Raw genomic sequence first — 23,492 nt, 5'->3', positions numbered from 1 at the left:
AAATCCGAGCTTAAAGTCCATCTTCAGCCCATTCTTCTTCGGCTCCCTCCAATGAGTCCTAGCGGCGAAGCTGTCTGTAATGATCCGAAAGAGACCAAATGACAGGAGCACCAACCGCCAGCAACGGTCAAGCCTCTGGCAAAAATGCACCAACCTCCGAGCTCTCAAGCAAGTCCACGCTTCCATGGTGGTCAACGGCTTCAATTCGAACTATTCTGCTATACGTGAACTCATATTCTGCGGCGCCATGGCTATTTCGGGCACAATTGATTATGCCCACCAGGTGTTCGATCATGTGTCAGAACCAGACAACTTCTTGTGGAACACCATGATCAGAGGCTCAGCTCAGAGCCAATGCCCTTTAAATGCGGTTTTACTGTATACCCGGATGGAAAATCGGCACGCGAGGCCTGATGGTTTCACTTTCCCGTTTGTACTCAAGGCCTGCACTAAGCTTTCTTGGGTTAAGATGGGAATGGGGATTCATGGGAAGGTTGTGAGGTTCGGGTTCGAGTCAAATACGTTTGTGAGGAATACCCTTATTTATTTTCATGCTAATTGTGGGGATTTGAGGATTGCGAGCGCGCTTTTTGATGACTCGGCGAAAAGGGATGTTGTGCCGTGGTCAGCTTTGACAGCAGGATATGCAAGAAGAGGGAAGCTGGATGTGGCTAGGCGGCTTTTCGATGAAATGCCTTTTAAGGATTTGGTTTCTTGGAATGTTATGATTACGGGGTATGCAAAGCAAGGGGAGATGGAGAGTGCAAGGAAGCTCTTTGATGAGGTTCCGAAAAGAGATGTGGTGACTTGGAATGCAATGATTGCGGGTTATGTACTTTGTGGATCGAATGAGCAGGCATTGCAGATGTTTGAGGAGATGAGAAGTCTGGGAGAAAAGCCTGATGAAGTGACAATGTTGAGTCTTTTGTCTGCATGCGCGGATATTGGAGATTTGGACGTAGGGCAAAAGATACATTCCGCTCTTTTGGAGATGGGTTCGGGAGATATGAGCATCATACTTGGAAATGCGGTTATAGATATGTATTCTAAGTGTGGGAGTATCGAAAGGGCACTTGAGGTGTTCCGGAGGATGAGGGACAAGGATGTGTCGTCGTGGAATTCGGTGATAGGAGGGTTGGCATTCCACGGCCACTCTGAGGAATCGGTTAATCTGTTCAAAGAGATGCGAAGGCTGAAAGTCAGGCCTAACGAGATCACGTTTGTTGGAGTCTTGGTTGCTTGCAGTCATGCCGGGAAAGTAGAAGAGGGGCGCGGATATTTCAATCTCATGAGGATTGTTTACAGAATCGAGCCAAACATAAAGCATTACGGGTGTATGGTGGATTTGTTAGGGCGTGCCGGGATATTAAACGAAGCCTTTGAGTTCATAGAGAAAATGGAGATTGCTCCCAATGCCATTGTTTGGAGGACTTTGCTTGGGGCTTGCAGAGTTCATGGAAATGTTGAGCTGGGAAGGCGTGCAAATGAGCGGCTTCTTGAAATGAGAAGGGACGAGAGTGGGGATTTCGTGCTACTGTCGAACATATATGCTTCACGAGGTGAGTGGCAAGGGGTTGAAGAGGTGAGAAAGCTCATGGATGACAGTGGGGTGAAGAAGGAGGCTGGCTGTAGCTTAGTTGAAGCAGATAACAGCTCTCTCATGCATTTTTTGTTCGACTCCAAACCTAAGTCCCGTTAGAAACACCGGGGATTCAATGTTAATGCAATAGGTTTTAACACAAACCCTAGGGGGTTGTTTTGATTAGGCTTAATTCAATTTTTGCAAAATTTAATTATTAGTCACGTTGATCAAGCATGCAGCGAAATTAGAAAAAACAAGTTGTGATCAACAAGTGCATTGAGCGGAATGCAAATAACATTCAGTCAGCAGTACTGCATTATTGCAGTCATAAAAGAAAAGCTGATATAATTATATAAATTAACCTGGCACTTAGTATTACGGTCTAGTGGTATCCATTTTCACTTGTAAGTAGGGTTTTCGGTTTGATTCTCGCCAAACACGAATTTGAACCACATTATTGCTCGCCCACCCCCTCCCCTTAATCGTTTGTTCAAAAATTCAATCTTGCACAAGCATATAAAACCATTTTAATGCCACTAAACCACCTAAGAATGCATGTAGGTCCCTAAGTCTCACTTACCGTTCTAAACTTAAGATTGTGACTCAGTTACCCTAGAACAACGATCATAAGTTGGGCCAGCTTGATCTTCAATAACTTGAGTACGTAGAAGTTAGAACCGATCCTAACATCTAAAACTCAACTTACACACAAAGTTTTAGACTGCGAAAATGGCAATTACAATCGATATGCGCTAACCAAGTTTTGCTTCTTCTCAGAAGTTCTTATCTGGTTTGGGAATGAGTTCGAACCCTTTTGTGGATACCCATTTTCGTTTGCCTCCAATTTAGTGCGTTCTTTATTTTCGAATGATGCGTACTGTAGTAACTAGAGATGCATGAAAAATTTAAGAGAAACATTAGGTCACACTTGTTATACAAACTCAAATTTGCAGTCGAATTGAGATACAATAATTTGGCAAGGAAAAGGAAACGGAATACATTAACACAATATAAATTTCATATCAAATCGAAGAACAAACATCGTAGATGACACGTGAGTCGAGCAAATTCAAACAACGAACTGATGCACGAAGCGTACTTATGTGTGAAACTCTCAGCGCCTGGAAAGGGCCGCAGCTGACAGCAAGATTAAGAGGATGAAGACAACAACTCCAACAAAGGATCCGATTAAAGATCCAGAGATGCGCTCGCAGAAGGAGTTGAATTGTTGGCAGATGGCGAACCAATTCGCCTTGGCCTTTCCCTTGTGTGCTAAGTAAACAATAGCTGCTACTGCAGAGGCACCTGCCGTCAGAAGAGCAAGCATTGCCTGCACAACGGTATAAAAACTCACTTCCGTTAAGCGAACTTTAAGCGTAATGGATGGTTTGATGTAAACTTGCAAAATCGTAATGAGCTATTACCGTGTCGAAGAAGATCAAGATAATCCTGCTCTTCTTAGCATTGCTTCTTATGATGTGGAAGACGGAAAGGGCTAGAGAAAACACCAGATATGCGCACACGATGGAATTCGCAACCACAAAAAACCTGTTCTTATAAGAAGCAAAGAACTTCACTATAGTTTATGTGCCATAAGGGTATTATTTAATGAACACAGAAAAGTTGATGGTGAGGAACGCATACGTGAATGTGGGAAGATCATCGTACTCAGCCCGAAACTGAAGGAACTGAGTGAAGAAAGGAAGCCTCTCCCGGGTGGTTCCCATGGCGATTGCGCTCACCAACGTCCCAAGAAACGCAACTATACGTAGAATGAAGTCGAGGATAGACGCTCCTCGGTTCACCCCTGCCCTTGCAGCGGTCGAAGTCATCCCTTTGGAGTTGGACTCACCACGACCAAGCTCAATAGCTGCTCCTGCCTTCATGTTAATGTTTTTTGTGCTGGATTGGACACACGGTTTTTAATCGATTTTACAAACTCGAGTTGTGGAAGCTGATTGGTATGCATGGGAGAGGAGTTGAAGGGGTGTATATATGCATGCAAAAAACTCATAAAGTCTCTCTACGTTGGCATCAGGGCCTGAAAAAATTCATAAAAAATGAAAAAGGTTTTGGGCGGACGGAACACATGAATTATGCAGTGTAAAGATAACCTACTCGTACTTGCTCTGTTATACAAATATTTTAGAGCGATTACGAGGTCACCACACAACTCCAACTGCACCAAATTTGACCCCAATTTGGTAAAGTGAATCAACGACAAAATTGGTAACATGCATGGGATATGAAAATTTGAGACTTTTGGGGGCAGTTAGACACCTGCAGACTACAAAGGGCATGAAAACTGGGAAGAGATATTTTCCGGATCCTTTTTTCGTAGGTCCGTGTCATTGAAATTTGATCCAATGACTACAAACAAGAGTCCGCTAGAAAAGTTATAATAACTTCAACCGTTGAATCAAATTTCAATGACACAGATCCTTTGATTTGGTGGATTAAGGAAAAGGGATCGGAGATAATCCCTTTCCATGAAAACTGAGTTGGTCAATGATTGCCCTTATCGTAAAGGTGCGCACGTCTCATCAACAATTATATCCATTCTTGAAGCATATTAAACTATTTAGTAATATAGATACACACGATATATGTGCATTTTAATTGGTATAGTGATTTTTTTTTACTTGTAAGTAGGAGGTTTTATGTTTGATTCTTTTAAATAGTAAGTTTGATATCAATTGATTATGTTGTGTTATTGTGTAGCTTAACCTAAATTTCTCATTTCTAAGCATGAATTATCTTTGTATATATGAAAAAGAAGGCACCGTAAACCGCAGTGGATTTCCTCAAATATAGCTGAAAGGTCATAGTAGCAACTGTAATATTGACATAACTAGGCCGTTTAACCATGTTGCCATGGTTGTGTGCTCTTCCCTTCGCCACTTAAGTTTGCCTCGTAATTTAAATTAATTAGTGTAGACTATCGCATAAATATAAAAAGAAATTATTAACCCAAAAATGAGTAGTTAACTCTACTTAATCTTGCAAAAAATTTGTAATTTAAGTAGTTAAAGGTATTTATCACTTATAATAAAAATTAATAATAATAAAAATAACTTTACTCTATTTTTACGAGAGATTTTTCTGTATGCCGAGAACACGGCCATGTACACTAAGTGTTATGGTACAAGTGGTTGGATACATAGAAAAAAAAAATTCAACTACTTGTCTTATGACATTTGATGTACCAGAACGTGTTATCGTCACACCAAAAACTTCCTCGGTTTTACAGCCATGACATAAGATTTATCACCAGAGTTTCTCTACTCCATTGAACCAAATTATGCAAATCTTAGATGTTGGATCTAGAACCTTTTGGTTTTTTTTTTTTTAATTCCATTTACAATTTTCCAAATTCCCCACCATGTTCCACAACAATGGTATATATCAACGGTCGGTTTTGTTACTGAAGAGTTGGTAAGCTTTCCTACTTTATATTATCCTTCAACACCAAAACCTGCGCCTGCATGCTGGAAAAATAAGCCACCTCTCGCTTATCTTTCTACTCCACTCACACAATACAGCTTACAATGTTGTACGTACAACTGCGTCTTGCCCTACTGTATAAGCACAATCAACAGCTTTTGAGTTCTGTTAAGAATTCCGGCTAAATCGCTTGCTGTATGCCTGCGGTTTTCCGTTCATAACCATGAGAAGCACCCTATTCAAGAAGGGAAATTCAAAACGCGGTTTTAGTAGAAACGGGTGTTACATTTACAGCACGGTATGCTTGCACACGTATTGTACAACTCCTTTCAGGTTCGACAAACTCAGTCATATACATTTCACGGTATAAGAGACCTAATTTTACATTATAGTCTATAGTTCTATCAACCACCAAAGCATCTAAAGATGGAAACTAGTTAAGGTCATACGCGACTTAAACGGGAATTACAAATGTGGTGTTGGGAAAAGAATGAATGAATGATTACTTACTGTGTTATCAAAGTTTTGTTATGAATTCTTTTTCCAGGAAAATCCACTTGCAGAGAGAAGCCTTGACAGGAAACCCCCTCCGCTGTTTGTGTTGTCCTTGTCACGAGAATTGCTTAGATTGCTTATGAGAGACCAGTGTGTCTCAAAGTCTGGCTCAAAACCACTCTCTTGCATTTTTTGCATGAGCTCTGATGCCTTCCTGAGATTGTTTTCTGAACGATACCTATTAATTACAGACAAATATATCTGCCTCGTCACTGGTTCGCCCACACAAACCATAGAATTCAAAAGCCGTTCTGCTTCTGCAGTTTGTCCATCCCGACATAAACTGTGAACAAGAATGTCCCAACTGTTGATGCTTGGCTTGAGATTTCTGTCCAAAATCTCAGTAAGAAAATCCATAGCTTGGTCCAGTTTATTAACCACGCAGCAAAAGCTGATGACAGAATCATAACTGGTAGAGGCCGGAAGATTTCCTTTCTTCAACACTATGTTTAGCAGGTCAACTGCCTTGCTCAGTCTTCCATACGAACAAAATCGTTTAATTAGATTATCATAGTTGATATTTTCAGGAACTAGACATTTCTCTACCATCCTGTCAAGAAAACCTTCTGCTTCTTTAAGCTTACCCTGAGAAAGAAGGCCCTCAACAATCGCATTTTGAATGATTGAATCATGAACCCAGCCTCTCAATTCCATTTCTCGACACAAATCCACGGCTTTCTCAAGCTCGCCAATACCACACAAGCTGGTTATAACTATTCTCAAGTTGCGGTTGCTTGGCCTGAAATCCTTGGAGATCATAGTACACAAATGGTCCACAGCACTTGACACATCTTTACACCGAGAAAACCCATAAACAAGAAAATTGTAAGTTACTTCATCGAGCGGCAATTCTTCCTCTTGCAAATGATCTACCACTTTATTGACAAGCAAAGCATTCCCAGTTTGGAAAAGATAGAAAATCGTAATATTGTGAATGGTGAGACCATGACGCTCACTTTGTCCAAGCATGAGCTCCTTCAGACTCAACAAATGAAGAACCCTACCTTCCACACGCATTAACCGCACCAAATTGCGGAAAGTTGAGAATGAAATGCTGAAACTTTTCCTTATCATGATACCAAGTAGCTCCCTCACTTTCTTTAAGTTGTTAATCTTACAATGACCCTGAACCAGAATATTGTAAACTTCAGCATCCGGATGTAGCCCCTTCATTACCATACTCTGTATTAGAGTGGTTGCTTCGCCAACTTTCCCTGTAATACAACAGCCTTCGAATAATGCACGATCAATGGTAAGCGGAGAATAAGATTTCTCTTTTAGACCAATCTCTTTCAAATAAATGGCTTTTTCATACCTACCAGCCCTACACAACTGAGGAATTAATAGGACTAAAACATCCGAACATGGCACCAAATTTCTAGCCAGCATATTGTCCAATATCGTAAAAGCTACATGAAACTTTCTCTCCTTACACAATCCCATTATAAGATACCTATAAGCCATATGATCGAGGATGCCACCACGCTGTTCAAGTTCTTCCAACAATACATGCGCAGTTCTTGTAAAACCTTGAATGGAAAGAATTTCTATGAACATATGACATACATCTAACCTTGAGTGAGGGAAGGATACAAGCATACTTTCAAGAAGCTGCACCATTTTTGTTATCATTTCTTTCTTGCAAAGGCATTCTATTAAAGCTTTACAATCTTCAAACCCTGGCAACCATCTGTCGTGTTGAGCAAAATCCCAACAAAGATGCAGCTCCATCAAGTTTCCTCTCTTGCATAGACCTTTAATTACAGCAGTATAAGTCTCGTTATTGATTTTCAGATGCCTTTGGAACATTTCATTCAACATTCTCCACCCATCAGATGTCAATCCTTTCTTGATGTATGCTTGGACAATAAAATTTAGAATTTCTTCGTCTAGCTGATTTACCAAGTGACGCTTTTTATCCACAATATTGGCAATTTCCTTGATATGCGAAGGGGAAGCAGAGAGCCCTTTCAGCAAGGCAGAGAAGGCAGAAAAAGACAATTCTTGCCCCCATTGAACCATTTCATGAACCAACATCAACGCACTCTTAAAATTTCCAAGAGCACATTCTTTCATCATAAGTGAATTATAGTCGGGAACCAAGCAATCTTCTAGGATCTCAGTGACTCTCTTCTCATACTCACCCAAGTCTGTATCCAAATAAAGTCCATTTCCAAGACTATCATAAAACTCCGTTGTAGAAAACCCCACATCATTATCTCTCTTCAATCTCACAGCTAATGGGTCGAATCCTAAAATTGTAAATGCCTTCGATAGTGGATCCTCTACTGAAGAGTTTTGAACCAATCCGTGGCCTGCCATATCAAAAACTATCCTTTTCGCTTCATCAAATTGTCTAGCTTTACAATAGCCTGCTAAGAGAATTCTGAAAGTCGATAGATTAGGTTTTGTCCCTCTATCCACCATCTCGTCAAAAATTTCCCCAGCATGCTTCCACATATCCCCCATAAAGACCCCACTGATAAGAGTATTATAGGTATACTTATGGGGCTTTAGTTGTCTTGCCAACATATTTGACAAGTAAATGAAGGCATTTTTGAGTTTTCGTTCACGACAACTCCAGCCAATCATGATCCCAAAGGTTAACTCATCAGGACTGAAGCCTAAATGTTCTAATTCTCGCATATATAGTTCTGACCTTCCTGTCCCGAAACTGCTACATAGAGAATGCATAATCCTATTCCCAGCCAGAACATCAGGTGCACACTTGATTTCGGCATAGAAACTCAACAGATCATCAAAGTCCTTCTTCTCACAATAACCACAAGTAATTTCATACAGAACTGAGTTGCTAGGCCTGAGCTCAAAAGCCATAGCCTTCTTCACAAGATTTCTTGCTTCCTGTATCTTTCCATCCCTGCAAAGCAATCCAATGATCTTCTCAACCGTACCCTCCTTCAAACCTCTCAAATCCGCACCCAATTCCACCATATCCCAACAAACTCGAACAGCCAATTCAGTTTTCTTCATTTTAACTAAATGATCAAGAAAAGCATCATAACACGATAACGAAGGGACTAAATGCCGCCTCATTCGGTCGTACATCGAAATGGCCCTTTCTGATTCACCAGCATTAACATACCTTTCAATCAAATCACTGAAAACTTCATTACTACTCAATACAATTTCTTGGTTTTCCATTGTGGAAAGCAAGAATTCAACTTCTCTAAGCAACCCCACTCGTATAAGCATCGAGGCCATGATCACATACGACTCCGAAAAATGCTTAAAACCCTTACTCTGTCCACTAACCCATTTGAAAATCTCCCACAAAGACTCAACCTTTCTAACTTCAAACCCAACTCTCCCACACTGAAATCGAAAACCCAGTAATAATCCGAGCACATCTTCAGGTTTTAGCTCCGAAACCCGCCTAATTCTACGAGTGTATTCGGGCACCACATCATAAATCTCCAAAAGAAGGTCTTTCAGAGAAGCATTGGCAAAGTCTCTGCTTTTGTTCTTGTCAAAAAATTGGGAACTTCTCGAAAACACAGACTGGGCAATTCCAGAGCAACAAACGGAAGATAAATCTATGTGGGTTTTGTTATCTGGGGTCGGCGGAGATGGCGGCGGTGAAGGGTCCGTGAGACATGAGAATTGGCGGTGAGTAGTGAGGAGTGAGAAGAAAGTGTGAAGAGATGGAACCTGTTTGATATAGGGCCTGTAAGGCGAGTGAGAATATAAATGTTGGAGTATCCCATCGCAGAGAGCGGCGGTGGCGGCGGTGGCGGTGGTGGTTCTTCGTCTCATCTATGCATAGCATTGGCCCATAGTGTGGGAATTCTCGGTCCTCGTGAGCAGTTTATGAGAGGAGGTTAGCGTTTGTGTGGAAGTCGGAACGACAAGAGGGTCCGTCGTTTTGTTTTCTAAGCCATTATATTAGGGAAATTAGTTGTTATAGGACAAACCTTTTCTCAAAATAGGGAAATCAACACGGCCGAGACAAATTTTGATACAAAAAATATTTACAATATATTTATACAATTTAAAACTTCACAAATGGACAACTTTCGATTCAATTTCATCCTCTAAATGCAAAATTCTAATTGTTGATCTTTTTTTTTTTTGTCAAAAAATTCTAATTGTTGATCATGTTGTTTTACGTGAATTATATATTATGGCATATGAGACATTTGTGTTTTGTGTTGATTGTATCAATGATGTTGATTTTCCTATTTTAGTAAAATGGATTTGTGATTGTCTTGTAAAGGACAAATTTTCATTTTATAAACTAGTATTGTATGCGACTTTTCTCACGCAAAAGACAACATTTGCACGTAGATCGTGCTTGAGCGTAACTCCTTTTCCCCGATATCATATACACAAGAGAAAAAGATGGAGTAAACTTTTAGCAATCTTGCAAAAATAAAACTAAACGCATAAGCAGCTGGCAGTTTAAAATTCTGCAGACCTCTCCCCACTCAAATTCTGGTAGCCATATGGATGAGCCTGAAATTAATAGAAGAAAAAACGATAAATATTTCGCAACTCACATCGGCTTAAGCATAATTACTAAATTAATTATGATTAATTCGACTTAATTCCTGATACCGTATTCTAATCAGTAATTTGTATCTGTGATGAATAATGTTTTTCACAACCGTTTGATTGAATTCCTTCAATCCTCATCCTACATTTTTCGTAGCATTATAAGTTACGTAGTATTAATGATTTTTTACAGAGATAAGTGTGACATTACCGTCCAAACCAAACGTAACATTTAAAAATTGGACTCAATTCTCAAAATATTGACAAATGAGGCAAACAAAATTTAATCATCAAATTATCGATTATCCACCTAAAGGGTTGACTTGTGGCACTTTTAGAGAAAATCAAGGGGCAAGCATTGCCCTTGAGAATTGGGATGCAAGAGGCAACCATAAGAGTAGTTGACCTCAGTTGCTGTTGAACTCTAATCATCCCATCAAAATTTTCAGTTATATCAGCGTTAAAGTTCATCAAAAAGTGTACGAATTCTCTCATTCCTCATAAGTTCTTGACAAAAAAAGGAAAATGGATCCGAAGTCGAGTGCTTTTGTGATTGGAATAGTTGGTGCTGCAGCGACTTTGTCTGCTTATTCTCAAACTCTCGTCTATCCAACTCAGTGCATCGGAGTCGGCCTCTTTGTTCTCATGTTCGGGTTGCTGGTCAGGGAAGGCCTCGTATCTCTCTAGCTCACTCCATCACTCTGTATAAATTTCTTTCGCTTCCCCTTTCGTTTTTGTAATTGAAATTTACTTGATATGCTTTATAAAAAAATTTCTGGGAGATTTGTATTATCCAGAGCTTGTTTAATAGTACTTATTTGGATTGGTGGGCTTTTGTTATATGTACTGCATGTTTTTTTTTTCTATGTATTATGATGCAAATCAAGAATTATAACTGCATATGGGAATACTTTCTTGAGAAATTAGTTGCTTTCAACAGATAGCTTTTGATGTTAGAAATGATGTTGACTGAAACTAAATAAATAAAATTGATCCGGTACAAATATCAAATGGTTAAAATTTGATATAAATATGGTGTTATGGAATAGTTAACTCCACTAGATTAAGTAAGTGGTTGAACTTTAACTAAATGCGTGTAAACGTACCGATACTAAATGTAGAGACTCGGGATCCCATTTTTTCATAGATTTATGAAATATATGGTATGTACACATATAACACGTTCATGTTACGAGAACAGGTAATCCAATCCCAGCTACCTCAAATAACATTGACCAGTTATCATAAGTTACCCGAGTCAAAACGATTGTGCAAAGTTTGCAACTTATCAAGGTTACATAAATACAGTAGCTAGATATATACATGAAAATGGCCAGTAAGAATAATGAAGCATCAACTTAGCAGACAAGGGCAGTTCCTTCAACTTGCAAGCTAGTCGTACTGTGTTAATCTGTGATATCCTATCTTGTGAAAATACAGACATATTAGTTTGACAGTAAAGCTCCATAGCTATCTAACTTCTGTTTCATGTAGAAAGTTTCAAAACATCACATATATACGAGGCAGACAGCTTCAAGCAACCTTACATAAAATTAGATACATCAAGCTGGCGACTCATATCTGCAAAGTACAGAAAAAGATCGGATGAAAGAATAATGTTTTTCTTTAACTAATACAACCGATATTCTATATTGTAATTAAGCTAATCTAATATATAGAGGCAAATCTAAATTCGAACTCGAGTACATAATGTGGCTGATGCCCAAATCTGTAGATCAAGGAATAATGTTAAGTACATACAGAAATAAACGAGATTTCCATAAAAATAGATCAACTAACCCTTCAAATTGAGGTCTATGGCATGAGAACATGCTGCCATGACTACAACTACCGTCACTGCATGCATGATTGTCGAGATCGTGGTTGCTATCGTCGTCATCATAAATCTAGCATGAGAAAAGGAGGCAAAAATGTAGCCAGAGACGACTTGCCGATCAACTCATTGTCACAAGATCATGTATCTTATCTATCATGCATATACGCATGAGATGACATCAACATACATGATACATCCCATATGTATATGCTATGCACATATACATATATACATATATAGATCTGCAAGATTAGGGTTGATATACAAATATTGTATGGGAGCATTGTTGCCGGCAAGTCATCCTTGGCTGCACTGCATACCTCGTTCCCACATGCAAGACTTGAGATGAAAAATACCATATAAGTAGAATAATATGAAGTTCCAATATACAGGTGAAGAGTATGTGTTTGTTTGGCAGCAAAGAGAAAGAGGGCAGACTTTCCCGCAGGGCAACCAATCAAAGTAGAGTTTAACTGTAAGAAAACTCAAGAAATGGAGGCTGAAGTTTAGGGTTTTTTCCCAAAGGAGAAAGACAACATTCCCGAGCAGAAAATGGAAACGAAACCCCTCTACTTATTTCAACAAGAAAACAAGCAAATTTCCCAAACAAGAAGCTGTTAGAAACAGGTAGAGAAGAAGAAGCCGATTGGACTACAAAGTCCGCTTGGCAGTGTTTGGACGAATAAGCTTTGAGCCAAGCATACATATAGAGCAAACCCCAGAACTCTACCGTCTGGTAATTGGCTCGTTGCACGTTTTAAGAAATTGGAAAAGCTGCTTTTTCTCTGTATCCAAACAGTCCTTGTATTAATGGTGTCAGATGTTGCACAGTAGTAGAGCAACCCTAGTATACTGTCCAATCCGCGTCTTTTGTCCAATAGGATTTGAGCAAGAAAACGAGTAATTTAGAGAGGGTTCTTAGATTTGGATGTGACTTTGCATGGGTGCATAATCCAAAGAACATCGAAGCCTAAAGATCCATCCCCATCACCCTTCATGGTGCATTATTTATCGGGATTTGATGTGCTTTTAAATTGGGAACAATATTTAGCTACTTAAAGATAAGTAGGAGCTCTTACTCAAAATTCTTAGTGTTTTAATTACATAACTTTGTACTTATCATCAGAACCGTTCATATTATGAATCACATTGTAAAAATCATTCATGCCAAAAATAAATTAAAGCTAAGGTTGTTTAATCAATTTATTGTAGCAAATACATAGATGGTTCAAAATACTTTTACCAATACCGTTCATTTGTTTTCAAACAGTTTAATGACTAAACGGCCTTATTTTTAAGGGAGTTTTAACGAAACACTCCCAGTATTGTTCACTTTAACGAAAAATGATATTTTTACTCTAAAAAATAACTCCTTATGCTATTCACTTACAACACATTTTTGTCCTTTGATTAAAACTCAGAGTTTTCAAGCTCTTTTCATTAGTTTTTCTTATTTTTAATTGATTTTTTGTTGAGACAATCTTTATAAATGATTTATAATTTAAACGGTTTTGATTATAAACACAAAATTCTATAAATAGACAACGAATAATTTTGAGAAATTTTAAATGGAAATTCCTATTATAACCAAATATTGTTCTTAAATTAAGGGGTGTGATATCCACACACAGTGGTGAATCTAGGATTTCAACATTGGGTGGTCCTAATTGTAAAAGTTTCAAAAAAACTTAAACGAAAATAGCATTGAATTTTTTTACAATAAATTACTATTTGATGTTAGAGAGAAACATTCCAAGATCAGATTGTTTGATCTGATCAAAATAAAAAATCATATGAACTGACAAAGACATAATATATATAATCTACATTTATAACTTTCTAAAATGAGAAAAAAATCTACACTTACAAGGAGTGCAAAATGTGATTTTTAAAGTATAGATAAAAGTTCTCTATAAATTAACCAACAATGATCAAATTGTTATAAAAAACAAAATCATAAACTACATCACAATAATCATATGAATATTTCCTCTAATACACATAAGACCAAAATCATAAAATTTATTTGAAATTCAATATTGTAATGAGGTGATGATGGAAAGATAGAGGTGGAATAATTGTGGTGGGGTTCCGGGATAAGGTTTGTATTGGATGGGTGGATTTGAGGCTTTGTGCTAATTAAAAGAGGGAAATGCATGACAAGTAGTTAGGCCTCGGGTTTGTAGACAAAAAAGAGTTTTAATTTTTTGAATGGCCTGACTCAAAAGTCAAAATGGCACCGTTTAGGTTAGGAGAAACTTTTAATTGTGACAGAAATATAAGTAGTACACCACATGTTTTAATAAAATAAGTGAGAAATTTTATTTTTTAAGTTATTAACTTTTTAGCAAACATATCATACCATTTGTGTAACAATATTAAACTTTCTTCTTCTTCGCTAAATTATGCTAGGTGGTGCCCTGCAAATTCATGGATTTCCAAAACCAGCACGGGACCTGGCATTCGTGTGGTCCTCAATGATCTTCACAGATGCTTCTCTAATCTTCCAGAGGGTCATGGGACCACCCAGGTCCTATAATGGATCCGCCCTGTCCACAAACCTCATTTTACTTCTCACACACATTTTTAATTTTTAACCGTTGGATCGGATGAATTGAAGAAGATCAACGGACAAAAATTATTAAAGAGTATGTGAGAAATAAAATAAAATATGTGGATAGCATATCTCTAAATTAATTGGTATGGCTCTCTTCAGAACGTGTACGATCGATTAGGAATGGGTTGGTGAGGTGAGTTAATTTACTGCATTTGGGAATGCGCCGCATCCCAAGATTCCCAACAAAGTTTCTTTCACCAATGATATGACACAACTTGATTTCGATTTATCACATGACATCGCATTGGTTTGAGCAGATGCCAACTTTGATTTAGATTTCATGCAAGTCCAAGGAGATATCTATCAGAATCCAGATCCCGATATGAGGTCATTATCGTAAAACTAAAATTTGGTTTAATGTTCGTAATGTGCAATAAAGTAAGGAAAGGGATCCTCATTCCTTTCTCTTAATCCACAAATTAAGAAATTTGTGTAGTTAAAATTTGATACAATAGCTACAAATAGGAATCAAATTTAAAAGTTATATTAACTTCAACTATTAAATTAATTTTTAATGATACGGACCCTCTTATTTTCCATAAAGTAAGAATTCAAATTTAAAATTTAACAAATTGGCTTAGAATTGAAATCAACACTCAAACATTCTATTAGACCATCTTCAAATGAGATGTTAAATTATAAGTGGAATGTTATGTAATCAAATTTAAAGGTAAGAACAAGTTTCAACCGATATGTCAATCCTATGAGTTTTCAAATGTCCAATTTGAAATATGAGAACATCTCCAAAGAAAATGTTAAAATATCCAAATCAACAATAACGGTAAAAAAAGACACCAACAATATTTTTCAACCCAAGCAGCCAAATCTAACGTGGCATGACATAAAATAGCATCTCTCTCTCTTGCTGACAAATTTGACAGTAGCTTCAAATATTTTTTTAATTCTTTATTAAAGTTTTATCAAATCTCAACTCTCCTCTCTCACTGGAACCTAGAATCTCAGTCGCCGCTCATCCTTCTTCTTCCCTTTCTGGGAACCAAACCCAGAAACAAACCTAAAACCTCACGATCTTCGCTGCAGTCCCGAGAAAGAAAGTCCATGGAGTCCATCACCACACCTGCAAACGGAGTTGCAGGCCAAAAGGTAAAATCCGCTCCTCCCTTCTTCGTCGTGGTCGTCATAGTTGGATTTTTTCTCTGCAATGGAAATTAATTCGTGTTCTTGTCTGTGCACAGATTCTCTCTCCCATTCCACAGTTCCTCTCGTCTTTCTCCTTCCCACTCTCCACCCTTTCCACAGTATCTTGGAATCAAGAGATTTCCAGAAAGAAGGGGCTGGGCTTCGTTTCACATTTAAAAAATAAAATGAACATGAAAAGAAAATAGTGTAATAAAGTAATAATTTAATTTGACATATCTGGTAGAAAACATAACTTCAAAAAATGTCAAAGTACCACGTAGGCCGTCAAATTCAAATTTTATACTTAAAATTTGACATCTCCTTTGGAAATGCTCGAGAAAAGGTGGTGTCAAATAATTTTTAATTATTTTATTGTGTGAGTCCCGTTAATGCACCAATTATAGATTTTGAAATTTTATTTTAATTGATTTCTTTTTAAAATAGGTCTTACAAATATCATTTATAACAAAAAAATATATCAGTTGGAAAAAGAAAAAATCTGACATTACCACGTCAACCATCAAATTAACATTTCACATTTATCTTTTGACATCTCCATTAAAGATGCTCTTAGAGATCAAATTTAACTTGCATGAGCTCCAATTTTTTTTAAAAAAAATTATAAATGCAATATTTAGGGAGAACGAATCAAACTCAGCATCTTAAGTGCATAAAGCAAATGTTATAAACCAATTGAATTACAGACCCATTGTCGTGAATTACAACTGAAACGGAAGTTTCAATCTCAATTTTAACTCGAGATCCACAAACTACACTTGACATGAAATTTATATTCGTGTTTTGACCTTCAAAAATAAGACGTGCCAAATAGTACAACACCTATATTATCTCCAACTTAACCACCTATAGCACAAAAAGTGGGGTTTTATCCCTAAAGACCTCAGCACAACTGGAAGTTAAACTATTCAATATAAGTTGTGACTTTTTTTGTAAGATGACTGACGTAAAACTGTTTGCCTTATTTAACACGAACCCTCACGTTCATACACTTTGGAGTAGCCATGTGTGGAGCTACATGGATCATATTTGTAAGTGACCCCACTAATTTAGGCCTAGATCTGAAAATACGCTCTGATACCATGCTAAATTTTAAGAGAGATTTGCCAAATGATCCAACACCTATAGACTTCCAACATAATCACACAAAACCCAATAAGAGTAAATTTTATCTCAAAAGTCTCGAATTAGAAGCTGAACCATTTAACAATATGATGACCAATGTGAAACCTTTTACTTTATTCAACAATATTTAGACCCAAAAATAACATTTAAGTCCAAACTTTCCGCTAAATTGAAGCCGAGCTTTCTTCAGGCCATGTCATTGATATAGTTGATATAACAAGGTTTTACTTTTGTTAAAAGTGACGTCTCAGCGTCACCATTTATGTTCTGCAGATGACCACTAAACAAGATGAGGGTCATCACCTTACGTGCTCATCGGCATTCCTGTCAATTTTTATTTTGTGCAAGTAAAGTCGCCATCCAGCTCTCGGTCTAGTGGTACTTTCCGTCTAAAACATTGAAAGAGATCCAAAGTTTGCAATAAAAAACACCGAAAAGGCAATTTCTTGATTCTCTTCAGACATTTGTGATAAACACCCAAAAGGCAGAAAGCAGCAAAGGCTTCAAAACACATCACACCAACTCATAAACAAGAGAAAAACTGAACTACAAAAGCAGACGGGGCTGCGCCCCAACAAGTACACAACCCACACACATCCCCTTCCCCCCAAAGAGAGACAACAAAATGCAAAAGTTAGTCCCATCCAGTGCCACTAAGTACAAACAATATGCAATAAGTCGCCAATCAGATTATGTACTCAACCGACAGAGGATATATGCCTGCTTAAATCGTGTTTGCAACAAGCAATTCTTGTATCATGATCATGCCGACGGCATTCATTCATAGAACCTGCCAAATGCGGTGTACAAGAGAGATCACTTTTAACTATAGCTAGACAGTGACACGATGACCATGCGTAACATAATAAATCAACCTACCACTCAGAATCGTCGAGTTTCAACCCCACAACTTTCCGACTAGGCCTTCAAAACTTAGGTCTGAAGCTCCAGCATCCATCAAGTTGGGATGTAACATACAATTGAAAGAAACTCCAAACTTACCTGAACATGAACATGAACAAAACTGCCAGCAGCAGAACTTGATAGGAACCTTGCACTTAAATTTTGTGTTCAACCAAAAATTTCCCAGGACGGCAAATTTTTCGTTGCATGGCATTCAATTTATAAAAATGCAGGCAGGTGTAATTAAAGCTCAAACACAAACGTGAACACCACCAAGCACACAGCTTAAGAAATAGTAGCTACTCTAGAAACAGATCCCTCGAGTCTACTCCAATTCCACCACCCAAGTCGTGTTGACATTGAGCTTCAATTACACATCCTCCTCACTTTTAAATCAGAACTAGTAGACCTCAAAAACAGTTGTGTAGATGGATTTCACAACAGATATCGTAAACCAAAAATGTAATATGAAATGATGGAGAAGTGAAATCATAAATGCGTGCAGTCAGATGATACAACAATATGCTACATCACAAAGTAACCGGTTAAGTTTTCATGATCCACAACATATAAATTCAAACAACAAAGTAATCAAACTACATAGCTGAGAAAACACAAATACAGAGGCAACATTGAAGTAACATGGCTTCATAATGTCAAAGTGTAACAGGAAAAACAGCAACATGGGCAGGCAAGCTGGTATATGGGTTCTAGGGAAGCTTGGTAATTTTGGTTTCTTGGACTTTTTAAGTAGATTCGTCAAGGTGGGCCATGACTATGTCATATGCTGGTTCGTCTTCTGGTTTAGGCAGACAGTAGGCTGGCTTCAGGCTTCATAGAACTCAGCTGTTTCGATGGGATGGGAAAGGCAAAAGAGGGAAAACAAGAGCATCAGAATTTTATATACAGGGAGATTGGAGAGGTTACGATTATCAAAAAACTGGCCAAAGGGTAATGCCAGTTATAATAACAGACATGAAAATCTCAAAAGACAATCATAGTCTACCTGATGGTACCATCATTAAACATAGTTTCTCCTCCGAGAAACAGGGTTCTGGCTAGATAACCTGATATCATAAGCTTCAAATCAGGATTAATGCGTTTCGAGACTGGTATTCGTGGGAAAAAGAAACAGGTTACTTATTTAATAAACCCAACATTAGAAGCCTACTGCACTCATGAACAAAAGCCGGATGACTCCATTCAGAGATATTCTGTCTAAAATTCGTTAGGTGCTACTACAAAGTTCCAGAATTCATATTTTATGGATATCCAACTAGAGGTGTTCTACTGATGGTGAAGTTGTCACCTAACATTAGGGATAAATCTAGCTACTTGATAAACACTCGCAGGAAAGAGCAAAAGAACACAAAATAAAAGGGAGGCGGGGGGCTGAAATTAAGAAGAGGCAATCCAACTAAGAAAGGACGATGAAAGAAAAGTTTTACCCAGAACTACCACTCCGCCCAGAAGAATAACTTCCATAGGCTCCGTAAGCGCTGCCGCTACCACCAATCTACATATGATACGAAGAAAAAGTGTGAAGGAACAAATGAAGATATTGGAGGTTGCACAAAAAGGGTAAATAACAAAATCAACTGCACTAAATAAAGAATCTATGAAAGATGGCACTAAGTAAAGAAGAAAACCTTTGTAAAGTGATAACAAGTCACCTTAACTCTTAGAAGAAAAGTCAAAAACTATAAAAAGATACCTGTGAACCACCATAACTTCCATAACTGTCATTAGCTGCGAAATCACTTGAGCCACCATAGCCAGCAGAAAATGAATGCCCACGGCCATGTCTTCTACCATCCCTACTATCATAATTTGGACCATCTGGACCATCTGCTGACACAGGAAGATAAGGCAGAACTGGCAGGAATCCCGACATTCCACCTTCCCGGTCGAAAAGGTTTGCTCTTAATCTGGTAACTACTTGTATAAGAGCATCCTTAGCAATATCAAGGTCTCCAGAGATCTGTAAAATGAAACCCAAAATTGTCAATATTCATACTAGCTTAATCTAGAAAATCTCTAAATGCATTATCAAAAAGAAAAAAACTCAAAATGACACAAGAAAATACAATGGTCTGGCACAGCACCGGGAGAAAGACTTTACCTGCACCATTTCATCATCTTCAGATGCAATTTTGGGAAGATTTTCCTTGGAAAGTATGCGAATATTAGCTTTGGTAAGTCTCCTCATCTCAGTTACAATAGCTCCACCTTTCCCAATTAGGCAGCCAATTCGTGAGGTTGGAACAAGTAGGCGGGTTGTGAATGAGACAATTCCTGAATCTCTTTCTACCTTTTCACTGCATCTGGGTTGCAAACGCACTGCTGCTTCTATAGTTCCTGAGAATGTGTCTTCAAAGAACTGAAATGGTACATGTTAAAAAAAACAATGATGTAATATCCTCCAACGATACATCTGCATGCAAAAAACTAATGGAGTAGTAATTCACCTCTTTTGCTGATACAGTAATTAGGCAATCATCTCCTTCAGTAGCTGAACTATCAACTTTAATGACAGCCCCAGAATCCTGTCTAATTTGGTTAATTATGGTACCACCCTTTCCAATCACACCTCCAATATTTGCAGTTGGACAAACCAAGCGAATAGAAAATTCTTTTGAGGATGCTTCATCTCTTGGAGCCGAGTACAAGGAGCGTGACCAGTCTCCAACATCACCTTTGTAACCCCCTCCATAAGGACCCATCATTGGAGCAATTCCCATCAGTGGGGGACCACCAGATGGACCCATGAGTGAACCACCAGAATACATAGGCACCGAAGAAGTAAGCAAATGCTGAGATCGTGATGGGTTATCATGTAGGCGAGATGCAATTTGAAAAAGAGCCTTCTTAACAAGCGGAGCTTCCCCAGATATCTGAATCCATGATCAAGAACTTAATAAGCAAATATCCAAGTCCCCACAAAACAAATAACTTGCACAAAGTGACTCCAAAGAAAAATTCTCAACAACTGCACGTCTCACAATGTAATATAGTATGTTCCATCGAAATCTCTAAACAGATAAGAACATGCAAAGCACTACTCTCTTCAGCTAAAAGATGTCAAAATGCTACCAAGAAATTTACCCATTACAGATCAAATCACAAATTTAAGACATATCCATACGCAAGAAAATGGCAAAGCTCAAAAATTCATTTAAAAGTTCAAAAATTCATTCAATCTACCTGCACAAGCTCATCAGAGTTCAAAGCACAAGAAGGCAAATGGTCTTCCTTGAGAATCCGAATCTGCGCACCGGTTTCACTTCGAATGTTCTGAACAATCTGCCCTCCTTTCCCGATAATGCAACCAATCTGATCAGACGGCACAAGAAGCCGCGCAGTCACATGGTGCCCCCCGCCGCCACTACCGTCCGCTTCCTCGTCATTATTATTATGCGTGTCCTCAGCAATCACCCTATCATGGACCTTGAACAGAGCGTCCTGAGCCGGAGCCACATACGTCCCGCCATCTTCGAACCCATTCGTCTCATCGCTCGCACTGTAAATAGTAACCACTCGCTCTTCGCTGCCCGGCACCGTCTCGCCGATTCGAATCTTGGACTTTGTGTCCACCCTCAGCTGCTTCACAATCTCTCCTCCTCTCCCAATTATGCTCCCAATCTTCTTCACCGGGCACAAGTAACGGTAAACGGTGTCCTCCGCATCGATGATGAATTGCTCTCTTTCTTCGCCGGAATTTCTCCTTTTGTTTCCTCCTCCGCCGCCGTTGTCGACGTACTCCGACTGCGAATGCGAACGTTTTCCGTAACTACTCCTCTGACCTGCCATCGCTATCTGTTTCCCAATCATTCGATTGAAACAAAATCAGTGCGAAATCCGATTAAAATATAATTTACAACCAAAATTGGTACACAGAAACCCTAAATTGGAGAAGAAAATCGAGTACCCTTAGAAAGGAGAGAGATGCCGATCGAACTACCAGATTCTGCTGCCTCTGCGTTTTGAAATCTTAGATTCAGATTTCTAGGGTTTTGACCGCCCTGCTCTTCCTTTTTAAGACCCTAAAGCTTGTGAGGAGAATAAAATTATAAAACTAAGATACTTCCCGTTTAAATGTTACGGTATCATTTAATGATAGAAAAAGTCATCCTACAGTTTATTTTAACGTAAAATTATATTTTTATATTAAAAATTTAATCTTAGTATTATTTACTTTATCTTTTATTTTGTATTTATAGTTAAAACTTAATACTCAAAATTTTAAAGTCATTTTCATTAGTTTTCCTTTAATGATATTTGTTAGGGTAAATATTAGTTTACAGTTTTGTGGTTTTTAACATTTGATACATATGAAGTTTTTTTCGTCCCAGAAGTGTTAATTTTGGGACAGTCTCATTAGTCTGGCTGTTAAATTAGCTATTAAATGATGATACGTGACGTCCACGTGGACATAACTAAGCGTCACGTGTCAATATGGAACCATGTAAATATTAAAAAAAATTAAAAAACTTAAAAAAATAAAATAAAATATGGGCGACCTCACCCCTCCTGCACCTATCCTTCCTAATTCTCCCTCCCTTATTTTCCTCTGTCTCTCGCCCTTTTTGAAAACCAAAACCCTAAATCAAAATCCAAAACTTCCGAATTCCATTCAACAGAGATATGGCGTGCGAGCAACGGCAAGCGACGGCGTTTGACAGAGATGGCGCTGACGGCTTTGATCTGGAAGAAGAGGTGGTTGTGGGTGAGTGCACACCCACCCATTCCCCTCTGTAGAAAAATCTGAGAGCACCCTCCCTTCTCCCCGATTTCTTGGTGCACGATGACAGTCGTTTGACGAGTCGAACACGACAGATCGGAAACTCGAGGAACCTGGAACCAAATATGTGGGTACGGGTAATGGTTTGGAGCCGAATAAACCAGTTGAACCAGCCAGTGGGGAGATCAGGTTGGGCGAGTAGTCAAGTAATCCGATGATGGAGGATTCGTGCAATGGAAGTTCCGATTCGGTGGTGAAAGAAACGCGGGGTGTGGAGTCGGAGAAGGGGAACTCAGGCGAGTTGAGGGAATCAATGGCTGAGTCAAAGGGAGGGAGAAGGGATGAAGGAGAGCCGTGAAAGGTGCAGAGGTTGGGTGGTGCTCTCAGGGAGAAGGGAAAGATAATGGATGGAGGGTTGAGGAAAAAGACAGCTTTTTTTTTTTTCTTTCAATGTTTAATTTTTAATTTTTAATATCCACGTGGGACCTTATTGACACGTGGTGCCTAGTCATTGTTCACGTGGGCGTCATGTCATCAGTTAACGGAAGACTTAACAGTTTGACTAACGGATGTATGAGACTGTCCCAAAATTTACACTTTAGGTATGACTCTGGGATGAAAAAAACTTGATGTAGTAAATGTTGAAAATCAAGAAACATGAGAGTAGTAAACAGTCTTTTGCCCTATTTGTAATGCATTCTCGCATCATTCGATTATATGTATTATTGAAGAAATTTCTTTTTAATACGGGTGCAACTTCAATACTAATTATCATTTGCATATAACGAAATATATTGCTAGACCAATAATTAACGAATATAAAGTATAAAACTAAGCTTGTATATCAAATTAAAGCATAGTTTGTAAAGAATGTTATCACATGATCACATCCTACCACATTTGATGTGATTGTGTACTTTTAAATATGTATGTATTTAATACTCATTTTTTTAATGTAGATAATATCGTTTGTTAAAAAAAAAAAAAAAAAAAACTCATTTTGTTTTAGTTTCCTAGG

The 23,492-nt window shown here is 38.3% G+C and overlaps 4 protein-coding genes and 2 long non-coding RNA genes across 7 annotated transcripts; 2 read left to right on the top strand and 4 right to left on the bottom strand.

Annotated features, from left to right (window-relative positions):
* The first annotated feature begins 32 nt into the window (after positions 1–32).
* LOC103964997 (pentatricopeptide repeat-containing protein At5g15300) lies at positions 33–1,816 on the top strand. The gene has a single exon (XM_009378013.3). The coding sequence runs from the start codon at positions 80–82 to the stop codon at positions 1,697–1,699; it is 1,620 nt and encodes a 539-aa protein (XP_009376288.1). The 5' UTR covers positions 33–79; the 3' UTR covers positions 1,700–1,816.
* A 708-nt stretch (positions 1,817–2,524) lies between these two features.
* Positions 2,525–3,526, bottom strand: LOC103964996 (casparian strip membrane protein 1). The gene is made up of 3 exons (XM_009378012.2): positions 3,227–3,526; positions 3,007–3,130; positions 2,525–2,912 (listed from the first exon to the last, which is right to left on the bottom strand). The coding sequence occupies exons 1-3, from the start codon at positions 3,466–3,468 to the stop codon at positions 2,697–2,699; spliced, it is 582 nt and encodes a 193-aa protein (XP_009376287.2). The 5' UTR covers positions 3,469–3,526; the 3' UTR covers positions 2,525–2,696.
* A 1,376-nt stretch (positions 3,527–4,902) lies between these two features.
* Positions 4,903–9,430, bottom strand: LOC103964995 (pentatricopeptide repeat-containing protein At5g15280, mitochondrial). The gene is made up of 2 exons (XM_009378010.3): positions 5,537–9,430; positions 4,903–5,261 (listed from the first exon to the last, which is right to left on the bottom strand). Exon 1 carries the CDS (start codon positions 9,353–9,355, stop codon positions 5,555–5,557), a length of 3,801 nt encoding a protein of 1,266 aa, XP_009376285.2. The 5' UTR covers positions 9,356–9,430; the 3' UTR covers positions 4,903–5,261; positions 5,537–5,554.
* A 1,930-nt stretch (positions 9,431–11,360) lies between these two features.
* On the bottom strand, positions 11,361–12,646 carry LOC125474111. Its single transcript, XR_007255809.1, has 2 exons — positions 11,894–12,646; positions 11,361–11,674 (listed from the first exon to the last, which is right to left on the bottom strand). It is a non-coding gene; the product is annotated as an uncharacterized LOC125474111 (long non-coding RNA).
* Positions 12,647–15,216: 2,570 nt separating this feature from the next.
* On the top strand, positions 15,217–18,403 carry LOC125474376. Its single transcript, XR_007255952.1, has 2 exons — positions 15,217–15,651; positions 15,744–18,403. It is a non-coding gene; the product is annotated as an uncharacterized LOC125474376 (long non-coding RNA).
* Positions 18,218–21,821, bottom strand: LOC103964994 (KH domain-containing protein HEN4). 2 transcript variants are annotated; one of them, XM_009378009.3, is made up of 8 exons: positions 21,662–21,821; positions 20,938–21,549; positions 20,202–20,627; positions 19,856–20,113; positions 19,448–19,714; positions 19,182–19,249; positions 18,740–18,800; positions 18,218–18,579 (listed from the first exon to the last, which is right to left on the bottom strand). In XM_009378009.3, the coding sequence occupies exons 2-7, from the start codon at positions 21,541–21,543 to the stop codon at positions 18,755–18,757; spliced, it is 1,671 nt and encodes a 556-aa protein (XP_009376284.1). In that variant the 5' UTR covers positions 21,544–21,549; positions 21,662–21,821; the 3' UTR covers positions 18,218–18,579; positions 18,740–18,754. The 2 variants fall into 2 exon arrangements, with proteins under 2 accessions (XP_009376284.1, XP_048433907.1); XM_048577950.1 differs by lacking the exon at positions 18,740–18,800.
* Positions 21,822–23,492: the final 1,671 nt, after the last annotated feature.

The sequence above is a fragment of a genome, unplaced genomic scaffold (assembly GCF_019419815.1).
Source record: "Pyrus x bretschneideri cultivar Hongxiangsu unplaced genomic scaffold, Pyrus_bretschneideri_v1 Contig12, whole genome shotgun sequence".
NCBI classification, from domain to species: Eukaryota; Viridiplantae; Streptophyta; class Magnoliopsida; order Rosales; family Rosaceae; genus Pyrus; species Pyrus x bretschneideri.
The sequence above is the reverse complement of the archived record's forward strand: the minus strand, read 5'-3'. Positions and strand labels throughout refer to the sequence as shown.